The following is a 16,653-nucleotide window of genomic DNA, read 5'->3' as shown; positions in this document are numbered from 1 at the left end:
CCTTGCCAGTGGATAAAGAGGAGGGTGGCCCGTGCCCCTGCTCTTATTCCATGCTGGCCGCTTGTCCTCTCAGCTCTGAGTATCTGAGCGAGGAGTGGGGTGGGACGCGCGGTGAAGCTGTCACCGTCAGTGCGGCGTCTGGTTAAACGGCCCTCAGAAGAGGCCCCAGGTGTGGACGGGGGACTCCGCCGGGGCTGGTGTGGGGCTTTGCGGTGCCCTCCCCGAGTCCCGTTGACCCGCCAGCTGCAGCCCACTGGCTAGTACAGGAGTGCGCAGGGCTCAGTTGATGGAACAGGGCGCACCTTTGTCCTCTACCAGGTTGGACTGAGCTCATCTACAACAGTTGTCCTGCTGTGGGCACATCACAAATCTGCTTCCTTTTGCTTCTTTTTAAAAATGTCTCCCGAGTGATTTCATCGGCAGTGCTGTTGCTGAGCCTATATTTAGCAACTGAAAACCATGCTCAGAAATGCTGTCAAGCTTTTTGAATCAGGCCTGCGCATCACGCCACGCATGGCTGATACCAGAGCCTTCGGTCCTGAGCAGGGAATGAAGCCCTCCTCGGGGGCTCCAAACCCTGTGCTCCTGCTCCGGCCCAGGCTGCTAACAAAGCAGGAAGCTCTGTCCTAGAGAACGTCCTTTCTTACCTGTTATTGCAAAACTGATTTCATCCCTGCATACTGAAGCACCACTGGATGAATTTCTTGCCCCTATAGATAAACCTAGGGTGAGTATTGCCCTTTAAATGTCAGTAAATTTGTTTTAGCTTTGGGGGCAAACCTTGTAGACTCATCTCCTCCCGGCGCAGTGTGTTAAGTCGTCAGAAGTAGGGCAGATCGAGGGTATAGCAGCTACTGCTGCGGGACAAACGGCAAGTAATGACCTCTCGTCTGCCTTCCTTTCTGCTTCCTTTGACACCAGACATTTCTCTAGAGCTTGAATGGATCCTAGTCAAGTTAATTTTAAAAGTGGAGTCATCAGTGACTCCTGGGGCCGAGTGGGGAAGATGGTACCTCCCGGCCCCTGCCAGGCAGGCATGTGCGCCCTTGGGGGTGGGGTGGCAGCCTGGGGAACTCCTGGGGGTCTGCAGGTATTGACTACGTTCTCAGCAAAGATGAAGACTGAGGTTGTGATGGAAAGATTTCTCAAGTTCTGCACAAGAAGTAGGATTGGCAGCATACATACCAACTCTGGATATTGGCAGTAGGACAGCAACTCTTCTGACTGTGGCCTCTTCTCCTTTGTTTTTCCTGAGTCTCAGTAGGGGAACACCTTTATGGTGTCACAACTATATACAGACTTTATTTGCTTATTGGTACTTTTCACCTGTACAATCGTCACACAGTTCTCAGTGCCCCGTGCATCCTTGGACCCATTGCCCTCCTCCGGGCATCCAGGGCCCACGGGCTGGGAACCATTCCCTCAGCTGCTCCACTTCTGCAGAACCACAGGATCCCTGTTGTTGGAGGTGGGGGTTTGGTCTCCACATAGGAACATCTTTCAGGTGTTCCTATGGTGTGAGATCCCTTCCAGTTCTGGGAACTGGGTACCTGAGGTGAGACCCAGGGGAGGATGGAGTCAGGGGAAGGCCTGTGAAGGCACATGGTAGTTTTTTAAGTCATTTAGGTATCTCTGTACTAAGCACACTGATAGGTCCTGCCTGACAAAAATCAATTTTGTGTGTTCCGTAAAATCCTCCACTTGGTTAGTTTATATCACATTGGGCAGTGTTGCCATGTTACCACAAACCCTCCCCTTTGCTAAAAATTGTTTGCACAATTCCTATACTAATTTCTTTTTTCAATAAGGGTAACTTTAATAATCTTCCTATTTTGGATACAAACCAGAGTTGAGACTCTTACATAATGCTTGGCCCGACTTCCAAGAAAGCTGATGTTTTGCTCAAGCAAATGAAGTAATAATTGCTTGAAAATCTTGCTCTGATTTTACGTGGGAGGGCAGCTTTAATCTTTTTTCTCTCCGTAGTTCTGATGGTGTTTTTGATGAAAACCAAAAACACTAACCAAACTCATTTCTGAACTTGCTTCCACATATTGTCTAGTTTTATGTAATATCTTATCCTTCTGAAAGCAGATGAAACTAAGTGGATTTTTGTCCATTGATTAGATAAAAATGACTCTAACCCATTCATTGCAGAATTACAGTTTCTGTGAATTTCAGTGCATTAATTTCTTAGACTGATACATATACACCATTGTCTCAAAGACAGTTGGAGCCCTTGGGGGTTTCTCTACCTTGTGTGAATCTGGAGGGACTACATGTTGGGAGTGGGGCGTTTGCCCAGGATGCCATAGCAACTTAAATAGCATTACTAAAAGAAACAAGTTTTTTCACAGAGAAACAGCTTCATCTAAGGCTCAGCCCTGACATGAATAAGGCATCTCACAGGACATTGTTCTTTAAGGGCATTAAATTCCATTTTGCTTGCCTGTACTTTTGAGGATCCCTGCACTCATGCTTCTCTTTTATTTCCTTTCTTCATTGCTTTTGTCTTTTTCATTACAGTTCTCTGTCTTCCTGTATCTAATTCACTTTTTTAATTCGTTCACCCTGCATTTGGCAAGCACTTAGGTCCTGGGGCTACATAAATGCAGAAAACAGCCCCAAGCCTCAGAGTTGTTACATATTAAGAGGGAAACTAACCAACACACAGATCCTTTCACGGCAATGTGGTCATGCGTGGTAGAAGCGTAAACATCTTGCTCCTTACATGGAGAATCTGAGGCCATCAGAAGCGCGGTGGGGAAAACCGTATTTGAGTGCTTCATAGGTTCATAGATGTACTTGGAAGAGAGCCAGGTTCTTCACAGTACGATCCTTTAACTCTCAAAACTAAATCATGTAGGTATTCTTCCCACTGTGCAGATGAGCAAATAGGCTCAAAATGTAGCCCAGATCACACAGCTAGTTCAGTGTGGGGCTGGGGGGGGGGGGGGTGCAGAGCCTGATGTCCCAGTGGTGCTTCTTAACTAAGAGCCTGCCAGGCCCCCGCAGAGCTGGTTTCTAGTTTGATTACTTTAGCATGAGTAGTAAAGTATTACTTCACTTGAAGCCAGCCTTCAGGGATCCGTCCCCAGATGCTGGGGTCTGGCTAAGCCACGCTATTGGTGCAGAAGTCCCAGACCTTTCCACTTGATGTGACTCCACGGTGGATTCAGCTTTGTGCTGCCTCGAGTTAGGAAACGCTTTATCAAAAACAAGGCATTTGGGCTGGTCCTGTGTAAAAGCTCTACGAGGAAGAAAGCGGGGAGGGGCGTTCCAAAGATAAGGACGGTTAATGAAGAAGCTATGGCTTGCTAATAATGAGACAAGCCAGTGTGGTCGAGGGAAACAGGCCCTTTTTGGAGCCCGACCTTGTTAGGCAGAGACATCTTTCTTTCAGAGTGGCATTTGCACGAGCACCCAGGTCTCTCAGGGTTGGGCTGAGAGTCACCAGTGAGCTGGATGGAGCTGTTCTGCCTGTGTCGGTAACGCAAACAACGGAAACTAATGATTTGAGGGTCTTTTTAGGGCACAGCAAACGGTTTGGAACCCAGCAGTCGCACAGCGTTGGGGGAGGTTGTTGATGAAGCTGGTGTTCGGTGGGGTTGTGAGTGGAGACACTGCCCCGATGGCGAGAGGGCATGGCAGGTCACGGACCTCAGGTGGCCGTCTCTGGCTGTAGTGTGGCAGGTCCTCTAGTGCAGGGCTGATGGCACCAGGGTGACCACCACCTACGAGGCTACAGCAGCAATTAGGGCACTAGATGGCAGGGTTGAGACTGAAGCTGAAGGGGAGAGGAGGGACCGGATGTGGTAACGTGGGGTAAGTTAAAAGTGGTGGTCAGGTGTAGGACTAAAAGAATTTTAGATACAGACCTTGGGGAGATGATGGTGTCCTTTGCTGAAATAGGGGAAGGGGCAGAACGCTACCCTTCGCCTGGGTTTTTTTATCCTAGGTTTGTTTTTTCCTTTTCCTTTGATATTTTTTAGACCAGGTTTAGGTTCACAGCAGATTTGAGAAGGCACAGATTTTTCCCTATGTCCCCTGCCCCCACTGCACAGCCGCCCCCATTATCAACACCCCCTCCTCCACAGTGGCCCCATTTGTTACAGCTGGGAAGCCCACATGGACATCATGGTCACCCAGCGTCCATAGCTTACACTGGGGCTCACTCTCAGTGTTATAGGTTCCATGGGTTCGGACAGCCCTAGGTTTCTGACAGGTGAGTTTCAGGGAGACCTGGAAGGAATCAGATAAAGATGTCCAGAACACAGAGATCGGGAGGGAGGTCAGGGCTGGAAATGAGAGATTGGAGATTCAGTTGTGTATGAAACCATGACAGTGGCTAGTGGGGTTGCAGGGCGCTGTGGTGTGAGCAGAGCTGGACACGCGCCTGGCAAGTATATCCCCTGCAGTGAAATGAAAATAACGGCCAAGCCTGACAGAGGATGCATATTTTCAGTGTTTGGGAGCAAATAAGAGTGAAAAATTACACATTAGATGGGACTTGAGACAGTATGTGAGCCGAGTTATGGTATTAACTTACATCTTTATGGAAATGCTCTACTCTCAAGAGTGTGAAACTTCATGGCTATGACAAAAAAATTGTTCTACTTGGAACTTAAATAGACCAATAATGAAAAATATGCATAAACGAACAAGCACAGGGCTGGACTTGACCTGTGGGCTGGTTTGCTGAGCCCCGGATCTAATTCATGAGAACATCATTATCATACTCTTGGCTAAATTCAGACTGCCTGCCTTCTCGTCGCCTAATAGGCCAACAGTTGGAGCCTAAGAACAATTTATCCTACTTGTGGTAACAGGAATACAAAGCCCTGCCAGTGTCAGTGTGTGCTGAGCGAGGGCCCTGCCTCCGGCAGTGCCGTGCACACTGCACAGTGCAGGGCGCCCCCTCGTGAGCTCAGCGCGTCGACACAGGCTGCGCTTGGCTCCGCAGAAGTCTCTTCAGTAGGAAAGACCACGAAAGGGAAACTGGGAATCTTAGGCGCCAGAGAGCCTCCGATTGGGTGATGAGACCACTAAGTGCAACGCAGGCTGAAAACCGTGCACAGCTCTGCACCTTAACCACAGGAACGCGACCAACAAGTGTTTGAGGGCTGGTCGACTGGGCAAAGCAGTTCCAGAAATGGGCTGCTTTTAGGTGTTGGCATCCTCCGAGCTCTTTTATTTCATTTGTATAACCTTCTGATCCTTGTTTTCTTTTGGTTTTCAGGGGTGCCCTGGAAGCTTATGTTCAATCAGTTAAAAGCAGAGAAGGCAAAGAATTTGCACCAGTTTATCCCATAATGGTTCAGCTGCTTCAAAAAGCTATGTCTGCTCTTCAGTAATAATGTGAAGTATTTCTTAATGTCCATTTTGTGCTAACCTATCCAAGGTTGGCAATTTAACACATACTCTAAAGGACAGCTGCCATCTACTATTTTAAGAATGTAATTGAATTTTTTGTATTTCCTGTTGATCTTTCCTGTTTACCTCTGAAGCCCTTCTACCTTACGTAGCATAAAATGTCAAAACTGATTCATCATCACCACCTTCCAACTCTGTGGACCTGATTTTTTCCAGAAAGATACCAAACTCTTGTCTCTCCTCTCAGGCTTTTCTGTGAGGCTATCTAAAACTTCTTTCCCATCACAGAGTCCCCGCTGCTGCTTAAGGGATTCGACCAACTTCTAGTAAGTACACTGCTTCTCCCCAACTGGCATCCTTCCTCACTGGATAAGTAGGTAGCCCAGTGGTTTCCATATTTGGCTGCATATTAGACTCACTGGTAGAAGCTTTAAAAAACCCTGATGCCCAATTTGTACCCCTTATTAACACGTATGGGGGTAGAAGCCAAGCATTAGTATTTAAAAATATATATATATCCTGAAGTGTTTCCAACATGCAACAAAGTTTGGGAACCACTGGCATATCCCAAAGCTAAGATGTAGGGCTAAATGTTGTGTAACTGTATCTTTAATAAAGATAGAGCAAGGCTGTCTTTACACTCTTGTGTGTCATTTTATTAAAAACAGACTTTCGGGGCTGTTCAACTTTGTAACAGAGATGCCAAGTTAAAAATAACTTTTACTCTACAAGATTTCTTATAAATAGTAGGTAATCTAGGTCCTTAGTTTTCTATTGCCCTTGCCCTGTCATTAACATTTTATTTTAAATTTAATGTTTAAAATCCCATAAGCCACTTCTAAAATATTTTCCATCTCCTGAACCTGTTATTCTGATGACTCATTGGTAAAGGTCAGTCAGGATCAATCAGTGGAAGTCAGAGATAAACAATTTTTTCATTTTATTTGAAATAATATACAAGAATATAGTGTGCAAAATTTAGGGGCAACATCATGAAGAAGTGTAATGAACTGAAATTCAATTTTACAGCTGTGATTCCTAACCAGAAACACCACTGGGTAAGTAACATGAAAAGCCATGATTGTAGCTCAGAGCATAAGCAGCTGTATTGCCATTGTGTTTGCTCTCACTGTAGACAGTTTGGAGGAAAGTAAAGTGCACGTGTTGCACTGCATAAGTGCAAAGTCTGCCCCCACCATAGAGATACGATGACAAATACGATATTAAGATATGTGGCTGAGGAGATACAGGACACAAAAGTTAAAAATACAATGGTGTCAACCGTTAACAGCACCATTACAGTGACTATACCCCAATGCTATTCACTAACTTTACCTTGGCCTGGGCTGTCTCCATCGAGCAAGGGGTGGGTGCTGCCACCTGGCGCGTCCACTCAGCATGCTCCGGGAGCCGTGGCAGGTGGCTCTCAGGCTGTGACACTGACACCATCCACCTGCCCCCTGTTCCGGCAACCTCTTGGCACTGGCCAGACTAGGAGCCCCCGTGTTTGGCACAGATGCTGAGCCATATGGTGGTTGCTCAGGGAAAGGCCAACTCCCGGCTTCTGCTTCACTCCATTATGTATACAATACAGATTAATAAGCAGTAAGGAGCCAATGTATAAACAGCAGTTACATATTTTTAAATTCCCCCTTTGTACAATTTAAAATAAAACATGTATACACTTCTCCTCTCTTTCTACTGTACTTTAGCACCACAGGATATCAATTTTCAAGCCTATATTACCTGATAGACATATATGAAGTTTGGAAGAAAATAAGGCAATTTGGTTTACAATGTTGATAGTTTTAGCTTACTTAATGCTCTAATGGAGAAAGCAAATCCTCACTCATATTATTAAATCAATCATTTCAAGACTCAATGCTATCAGTATCTTACGGTCACACAGATTCAGGACAAAAGGTGAGACCTTGATCTTCTTAAGTCTTTCCATCAACAGTCAATGTTTATGCAAATACAGACTTAAGAACATAAGCATCCTGGTTTAATGTTGTTGTGAGCCCTGTGGAGATAAAATTAATAACTCAGTGAATGCTTACACATAAATACACAGCAGTTCTACCAATGAAAGCTAAGATGGATAATATAATGTTAACAACCATACTATTAAAAAAAGATCGCTTTCTCAAAGGTGGTGATTTTTTTAAAGTCTGATAATACCTGATGGTCCAAGCATCCAGAAAATTTATGAAAATGCTGAGACAAGAGAGATCGACTAGGATGAGCAGACAGGAAAGGGGATCCAGGCCAAGTCCTACCACATGGAATCCTAAAGAACTTCAAAAATCTAGTTCAGTCACCCTCATACTGGAATCTGACTGCTGACTGCTTCTTTATAAGAAATTCTTAAACAGATGAGAACCACATGTTACTATACAGAAATAGACAAATACAGAGAATGAATTAGAACATCCTTGGCCAGCCCTCCTGCTGCGAAGTACTGATGCTGTCCCTTTGTCTTTAAATGATATTTCAAATTGAGCTCATTCTGTTCTATCAATCATGTGACGTCTTATTGTAATTAATCGAAAACACTTAAAAGATGCTAGTCTAGTAATGGAAAAGTTTTAAGAATCAGGTCTATCCAATACAGCATTACTTGTTTGCAATGTTGTTTGCAAACTTGTTTACTAGCCTTCCCGGGCCTTTCTATTTCTTCTCCTTGCTGAGATTTTTAACCTAGAAATTCTGTGCAAATGTCAGAAGTCCCCACCTCCACAGCCCATCACCAATTAAGAAAAGAAAGGCTGTTGAGACATACCACCCCAAATCAGAAAATTCTTCTCCTGTGATAGTAATGAGCTAATAAGCCCCATCTTTCAACCCAACCAGAAATACTCATTTCAGAGTCTTCTACTTTAGCATCTCTAGCAAACATTCCTACTTTCCAAGCTACAAGAGTAAATGGCACTAATGACGAAAGGCAGCCTGCCTTATATGATGGTGTGCAAACATTATTTAGGTTCTGAAAGATAAGAAGGCTGAGAAACAGCATCAACGCCCATTTAAAGCTTCTAACAACCGCTCCAATACGCTAGTACAATTTTGGAGTTAAGTCAAGATCACTTTAAGCAACTACTTGTTGAAACATACTGAATTGGTTCTTTTCCTTTTCCAACAGTCAGGATTTAAACGTTTTTGTTCTTCAGCCAAAGCCTTTGCTTCTAATGTATACATTCTCCTCTCTTCATTCTTCATTTTCTTCCACCTGTCACCAAGGATCACACTTATGGCTCTGTAAAAGAAACATTTACACAGTGTTGAAAGCAAGAATTTTTCAGAAAACTCATGTCAAGTGCTGCTACTTTAGGAAGAAGTAGAAAGTTGAAAGACAAAAATCTCGTCCAACATAGAGAAGGAGAAAGGTCAAGACTACTGTACTCATTTCCAGTAAAATCTGAAGTCATGGTCCATTCATCGTAATCTTGGCAATTAAAGCCTCCTAGAATAGGGCCAATATCTAAAAGGGCTAAAAACTGGATATTTTACACAGCTTAGATTTGAAGAAAAAAGTTAAATATTTCAACGAAATGGTTTGTTTGAATTACCATTGGGTACATCGGTCTTCAAAGATGTTTAAGATTATTAAGGCAGACAGTGTTTAGTATCAGCAGCATATTCACCTTGTATTGAAAGGTATTCTTACTTTCTGTTTGTGCCCATAACCCATCAAATAGTCACGATAAGCCTTTTTTCATTCATGCAACCGCCGTGAAAATGTGGTGGCGCTAACTATGCACACTTACCACTTACCTCCAAAGACACCACCAAATAAACCTTAGGCCACAGTTACACTTACTACTTAAGAAAACTGGATAAACTCAAAGGGGAAAAAGTCAAACTGGTAAGACCCATCATGATAGAAATTTGAAGCTGTTCCCTATTTATTAATTTGTTCCCAAAACTACTAAAATGGTCTCATCCAGAACAGGCAGACACAGACTGTTTCCCTTTTGTGAAGAGCTTAACCCTCATTAACCCTTAATTTCATGACACTCATACGAAACAGGTGGTCTGGAATGACTGCATGAAGTACGTACAAAAGATTTCACAATGGCTGACATGGAAGCTAGAAAACAGGCATCTGAGCTTTAGAACAGTCGCCACAGAAGCTCTACTTGAAAAGAAATTTAAAATGTAGTAAATGTATGTATTTTTTAATCCAGTTAAGTCGATGCAATTCAACATTGCACTGCATCTTCTTTTAGTAAAATAAAAACCAGTTTTTATAGTCTCCGAGTTAAAGGTACTATATAATGGTTGACACATTTACTAGTGAAATTGATTAAAAAGTATTCACATATGTATCAATTTCCAAGTCACAGATGCATTTGGTATAAGAAGCTTCTCTTTTTAAAATGGAAGTATTTGGGGTGGGCAAGATGGGTGAAGATGGTCAACAGGTACAAACTTCCAGTTTTAAGTGACGGAGCTGTAATGTACAGCAGGGTGAGTACAGTGAATAATACTGTGTGGTATATTTGAAAATTGCTAAGAACATAGATCTTAAAAGTTCCTATCACAAGAAAAAAAATTCCTAACTATGTATGGTGATGGATATTAATTAGACTAGTTGTGATCATTTCTTAATATGTACAAATAGTAAATCATTATGTTGTGCACCTGAAACTAATATGTCATATGTCAATATATCTCATATATATATATATATATATATACGTATATATATAAAAAGATCATGAGTCATTAAAACCGGAATTCAAAGCTGAATTATTTTATGTGCATAATCATTTGACTTTTCTCAGAATATCAAGGATTAAGGGAACTAGGAAGAATGGAGAAGATAATTTTAATTCGTGGAGAACTTGGTTGGTTTGAGAGGAAGCGAGCAGTAGAGGATTCTAAGAGATGAGGTATGGGCACAAGCAAACAGTAGGAAGGACTCGCACTGTTAACTTTTATCCCTGGGCTCTAGTGAGGACCCCTCGTAGTCTTTTGACAAATCTGGCAGTCATTACAAACTGCCAATGCCTGCACATCCCATAGCATGACACAGTTCTAAAACAAGTACATCCTTGAGATCTGACACAAGAAGGTGCTAGTCTTTTCTGTAAAGATGGAACAGTCAATTGTTAGAACTGTGTCATCTAACAGGCAAGTGACATTTAATATTATTTTAGAAGGCAGATCCTTGCCTCTTAGCTAACCTAATTATCTGTCTAGGTATTATAAAACAGTTACACATGACCCTAAAAATTCCACTTAAACATTTTACTTTAAAATCAACCTGGAAAACAGAATTCAATAATGAAAGCTACTGAATAACTTAACTATCCCAGCTCCTCTGAACTGCACAGAAGTGTTACTGAATTGTTATAGTCAGAATTTTCACCATTTTTACCTGTTATCTTTCCCTGGATACATCTGAGTATATTCAACTCTGTATTTTTTGGCAAAAAGCATGAAGGCATTCATTGGTCTTTTGCACTTGTTAGGAGAAGTGGCACTCACAGTCCCTGAGCTGTGGGTTTTGACAGCTTTAGCATACAAGGAATTGGAAGAGAGCTGTGAGGATCCCGGGGAGCCACAGTTTTTACTGAATCCAGATCTTTCAAAGTCTTGACCTCCAGGTCCTCCACAAGACAAAGATGCACGACGCTGACGAGCCATACTACTTAACACATAGACTGCAGAGGAATCCATAGGCGTGAAGTCATAGCTGTAAATAAATACATAAATTCATTAACAGGATTTTAATTCAGTATAGTTATCTGATTTGTGAAAACAGGATTAAAAAAAAAAGACCCTTAAGATCTGATTGGAAATTTCAATGTATTTTACCTTAAATAATGTTACCAACACTACTTTAGCAACTTCACCATTGATAGTTGCTTGTAAGATGAAAGCTTATGTATGCATTTACTAAATTTATTTTTTTAATCTTAATACAAAATGTTTTTATAAAAGACTTCCAAGCCTCCCCACTTCAAAGGAATCTGTTACAATCCACATACTTTATTCATAGCAAACACCTTCTTCAGATCCCATACAACTCATTCCTACTTTAGATTCATTTTTTTGACAAATTTGATAATCTAATTTGTTGACCTCTAGAAGCCTGAAACTACAAAATTAAAACAGAGTAGCAAGCATATACCAGGCCTAAGGACTAACTACTACAGAAGACAAGATGTTGGGTAAGGACAGATAGAAGTGGTTAAATGTAGCTAAAGAAACTTTAAATGCACAGTAGCCTGGGTCATCTGTTTACAATGACATGTAAATACAGTCATACATGCATTAGTCTCCCCTCAAGGCTATCCATATATTATAACATAGCCTAATAACTTAAAACCCCACATTGATCAGGAAAGGCCATATTTTGTTAGGTATGTTCAGTTTATATAGGTATATGAGCTTTCCGTATCATCTCCTTTTCTCAACAAGCTTGCGTGGCGATTATCATTATCCTCTCTTTATATGAAGAAACAAGCTAAAAAAGTATTGTTCACCCAAGGCCTCACAGCTACTAGCTCTCAACCCAGATCTGTTTGTCCAGCTCCAAAGCCCCAGGTTTCCTCATAAGTACCATGGTACTCTGCACTGCTGTTGGCAAACCTCAAGGTGAATAACCATCAGATTAATTGAAAACATCATCTGAAAATTAGAAATAACGTAGACCACAGCCTAAAAATATACCTGTCAAGAGAATTCTCTTGTTCCAACTCTGTTAACTTCTACTGCTTACATTGGTAATCTCAGCAGAAAATCTTTTACTTCACCCCAACTCCTCTTTCTCTCCCTGAAACAGAGATTCTGGCAGTCCATCAACAGGTTGATAATAGCTACAGGAATAGTATCCGCCTACAGGTGAAGCAATGTGCGATTATGAATGATTCTGACATACGGAGAGCTACCTGAGTGAGGTGCACGCCATTCACTGCACACAGTAAATGACTTTTACCAATTATCAACCACACAACATCTGCTTTTTTAAAGGTATTACATGAAGTAAGTGTACTTACAAGTATGACTCCAAAATCATCCAATAAATGCTTAGCAATCAGTATTATGCCAGAGAAATAATTTTTGCTATCTTAAGCCCCTCTCATATGTAATTTAGAAAAATAGCAAACTTAAGCATTTGTAAATGAACCTGACACAAAATTATTAATTTCTACTGCAGGAAAATAATTACAATTTGAAATACTGGAAGATTTAGAAATAGGGTAGGCTAATTGCCTACTGAAATTTGAAAACTCCACCATCTAGTGGTACAAATATAACCGTCATCCATTTCCATTATGGATACAATTTAAAGTAGCTTGAAATATTCAATCACAGAAGTCATATTTTTGACATGACTACAGCATTATATTACATAAAACATGTTTTTAAAAGAGCTTAATTTTTTGCTATACTGAGCATTCGCTCTCTTTGCTCTCTGTTCCTAAAATGTGCCTTATTGCACCTCACTTTTTTTCTACATGCCACTCCTCGAGCTCAGGATGCCCCTTTCCACCGTCACTGTCTATTGCTCTTAAAGAAAAAGTACAATAGTATAGTGTCTATTAACTGAATCAGAAATATTAACTCACTTAACCCTCCCTTCGATATGATCCTCATTTTACAGCTTTTTTCTTTGTTTTGAAGACCATGGAAAAATTAACTTACCCCAGTTTCCGCAGCAAAGCTATCACAGAGCCCGGCTGTGAATCCAGGCAGTCCGCTGCAGAGCCGTGTTGCTAACCAGGCTACACTGCCTCCCAACCAGCACCTACACACGGTACACACGGCCTCATCCATTCCCTTCTCTAGGCTGGAAGCAAAGAGGCAGGCCTATGTCTTAACTGATCTTCAATCCCCAGTGCCAGCACGTTCTAGGCTCTCAAAATGACTGACAACTGACCGAGAGGGTAAAATAAATCACTCTGGAGAACGTAATAATATAAAATTTTAATTGGGCTCATAGCCCGTCTCTGCCACTTACTAATGGTATGAGCTTGGGCAGGTAACCCTCTAGCCTCAGTTTACTTAGGTCTGAAATGAAGATAATATTTGCTATGCAGTTTTGCACAGCTGGCAGAATAGACTGTATAAAACACTTAAGGCAGAGGTGAGCACACAGCAGGTCCTCAACTGGGGTATCAATTATTATTGCAGAAGTAGTCTAGATTGGTAAAGTGTCCTAAACCTGCCTGATGCCTAGAAGATTGGCCTCAATACCCAATGTCTCAAATGGGCTTCTTCAACTCAAGCTCTCACCTGGAAGCTTCCTTTCTACAATAGAGCCACCTACTGTGTTTAAGAGCTCATCCATCAGTTTATTGCTGACTACTTCTGGTCCTCAGCAAGCTAACATCTACTCCAGTGCCCTTCCTAGACCAGCATGGCCCAAGAGCACCTACTGTGTGCCAGCTGGATACTGTAATTTCTAGTCCTCACAACAAGGAGTAGAGTTAGGCAGGTGTTATCACCTCCATTTTACAGTTAAAACACTGAGGCTTGCATTTGCAGCAACATGGATGGGCCTAGAGATTATCGTACTAAGCAAAGTAAGTCAAAAAGACAACCATATGATCTAAAATACGACAGGGAATTCCCTGGTGGTCCAGTGGTTAGGACTCCGTGATTTCACTACCAAGGGCCTGAGTTCAATCCCTAATCGGGGAACTAAGATCCTGCAAGCCACGTGATGCAGCCAAAAATAATACTAAAATAAGATAAAATATGACACAAATGAACGTATCTATGAAACAGAAACAGACTCAAAGACACAGAGAACAGACCTGTGGTTGCCAGGGAAGAGGAAGAGTGGGGGAGGGAGTGAGTGGCAGTGTGGGATGAGCAGATGCAAACTACTGCTGATATACACAGGATGGATAGACACAAGGTCCTACTGTACAGCACAGGGAACTATATTCAATATCCTGTGATAAACCATAATGGAAAAGAATATGAAAAAGAATATATGTATAATAAAAATTTTAAAATAACAAGGAAACAGTATTTCTAATATCACTAAAGTTCTACATTTGTCACCCCAGAGGTAACCATTCTCCTGAACTGTTAATCATTCCCTTAATTTCCCAACAATTTTATTATAAAACTCATTCATAAACACGATAGAAACTATAGTGACATTAATTATGTTAAAATAGCAATTATATTAACATGTTACATAATGTTTCATTGTGCAGAAATGAATTAACGTTGCAGGCTTGCTGTCCTTTCAAAGGGTTACTTACAGGCTGGCCCTTTGACTAGCATCCGGAACTTGGATTTTGGGAGGGTTCCCATCATACCCACAACTGATAAGAGTGGCTCACTGTTCCTAAACTGTATGTACAAAAAATACGGTTTACCCTAAACACCTGCTTTCCTTTTGGAAGCTTTTGGTATATGCCAGGCAGAGGCAGCCTATGCAACCAGCTCCCAATAAAACCCCTGGTGCTGCGTGTCTAATAATCCTCCTGGTAGATAATGATTCACACGTGTTGTAGCTCACTGCTGGGGGAAATAAGCTTGTCCTGTGTGACTCCACTGGGAGAGGACTCACTGGAAGCCTGGCTTCCCCCAACTTAAGCCCACGTCTTTCCCGTTCACGACTTTGCTTCATATCTTTTCGATGTAAGATATCATAGCTGTGCATATGACTAAGTACTAAATCCTGTGAGCCCTCCCAGTAAATCACTGAACCTGGGGGTGACCTTGAGGATCCCTGGCGTAACTGTATAATGTGTATTTTACATACTATAGAAAGATTATATAAATGTAATTAGATTTATAATTTTATTAGATATATTTCCAAAGAACATCTGATTCCAGACTAATTTTTACTTAACATTATTTCTAAAGATCCATGTTTTAAAATGTATGGCTACGGTTCATTCAACTTCCACTGACAAAAAGAATTCTACTGTATGATTGTATCACACTATATGCATTCAGTCTCCAGTGAATGAGTACTGATACTGTTTCCACGTCATACGCAACACAGCTTGAACTTTACACATCGCCTAGTGCATGTCTACAAGCATTTACTTCTCTACGGTGCACATACAGAGGAATGGAATTGCCGATATTCACTGGCAGACAATAAAGCGAAAGTATCTTCCAAAATTTTTTTATCCATTTACACTCTCACCAAACATTAGAGGTATCACGGATCTAAATCCTAAGAATACTCTGAGTACTGAACCTTAACAATGTCTTGTTTTTCAAAAAAGACTGTATAAAAGAGAGTCAAACAGCATTTAGATTCCAATCTTGCAGATGTTTGTTGAGCATATAGCCTGTGCCAGGCCCTGTGCTGGTTGATTTTTTAAAATGTTTTTTAAAAATAGTCTCACTTGGGCTTCCCTGGTGGCACAGTGGTTAAGAGTCCGCCTGCCGATGCAGGGGACACGGGTTCGTGCCCCGGTCCGGGAAGATCCCACATGCCGCGGAGCGGCTGGGCCCGTGAGCCATGGCCACTGAGCCTGCACTCCGCAACGGGGAGAGGCCACAACACTGAGAGGCCCGCGTACCGCAAAAAAAAAAAAAAAGAAAGAAAAAGTCTCACTTATGCTTTCAAAATAAAAAAACATATTAACCTTTTATTTTATTATATTAAACTGAATTTATTTAAAATCTTCAGGCCAGCAGAAATTCTTGAAAATTCTCTACTTAAAGGCCTATGGATTTGATAATTATCTTAAAGAATGGGTCTTGGGGCTTCCCTGGGCGCAGTGGTTAAGAATCCGCCTGCCAATACAGGGGACACGGGTTTGAGTCCTGGTCCGGGAAGATCCCACATGCCACGGAGCAACTAAGCCCGTGCGCCACAACTGCTGAGCCTGCGCTCTAGAGCCTGAGAGCTACAACTACTGAGCCCGTGTGCTACAACTACTGAAGGCTGCATGCCTAGAGCCCATGCTCCGCAACAAGAGAAGCCACTGCAATGAGAAGCCCGTGCACCGCAATGAAGAGTAGCCCCTGCTCGCTGCAACTAGAGAATGCCCATGCACAGCAACAAAGACCCAACGCAGCCAAAACTAAATAAATAAAAGCTAACTTTTTTTCAAAAAGAAGAAAGAATGGGTCTTAAAATCCCAGATATCATATACTTTCTCTGGGTTCCTTCTGGAAGGAGGGTGACCAACTGCCCCCATTTTCCCAGGACTGAAGGGTTTCCAGTGGTGCAGGACTTTCAGTGCTAAAACCAGAAAAGTTCTGCACAAATTCAGACAGTTGGTCAACTTTCTTGAATGTCAGCACACATGGGTCCTTGTCCTATTATACCACTTACTAATAGGG

General features: G+C 42.0%; 2 protein-coding genes across 8 annotated transcripts in view; one reads left to right on the top strand and one right to left on the bottom strand.

The window, feature by feature from the left end:
* COG5 (component of oligomeric golgi complex 5) overlaps window positions 1-6,239 on the top strand; it is a 285,705-nt gene extending 279,466 nt beyond the window's left edge. Inside the window, exon 22 of one of the 2 annotated variants that reach the window (XM_030834402.3) lies at window positions 5,240-6,239. In XM_030834402.3, coding sequence (XP_030690262.1) covers window positions 5,240-5,354 — 115 coding nt within the window. In that variant the 3' untranslated portion in view covers window positions 5,355-6,239. The remainder of the gene's footprint in view (window positions 1-5,239) is intronic. The other variant, XM_030834401.3, reaches the window with a different exon arrangement.
* Window positions 6,240-6,289: 50 nt separating this feature from the next.
* The window catches only part of HBP1 (HMG-box transcription factor 1), a 31,001-nt gene continuing 20,637 nt past the window's right edge, over window positions 6,290-16,653 (bottom strand). For all 6 annotated transcript variants that reach the window (XM_030834405.2, XM_070046259.1, XM_060304804.2 and 3 more), the window contains exons 9-11: window positions 10,757-11,074; window positions 8,488-8,629; window positions 6,290-7,396 (exon numbers count right to left, since the gene is read on the bottom strand). In XM_030834405.2, the coding sequence (XP_030690265.1) occupies window positions 7,379-7,396; window positions 8,488-8,629; window positions 10,757-11,074 (478 nt within the window). In that variant the 3' untranslated portion in view covers window positions 6,290-7,378. The remainder of the gene's footprint in view (window positions 7,397-8,487; window positions 8,630-10,756; window positions 11,075-16,653) is intronic.

Source organism: Globicephala melas, chromosome 9 (genome assembly GCF_963455315.2).
Source record: "Globicephala melas chromosome 9, mGloMel1.2, whole genome shotgun sequence".
Taxonomy (NCBI): Eukaryota; Metazoa; Chordata; class Mammalia; order Artiodactyla; family Delphinidae; genus Globicephala; species Globicephala melas.
The sequence above is the reverse complement of the archived record's forward strand: the minus strand, read 5'-3'. Positions and strand labels throughout refer to the sequence as shown.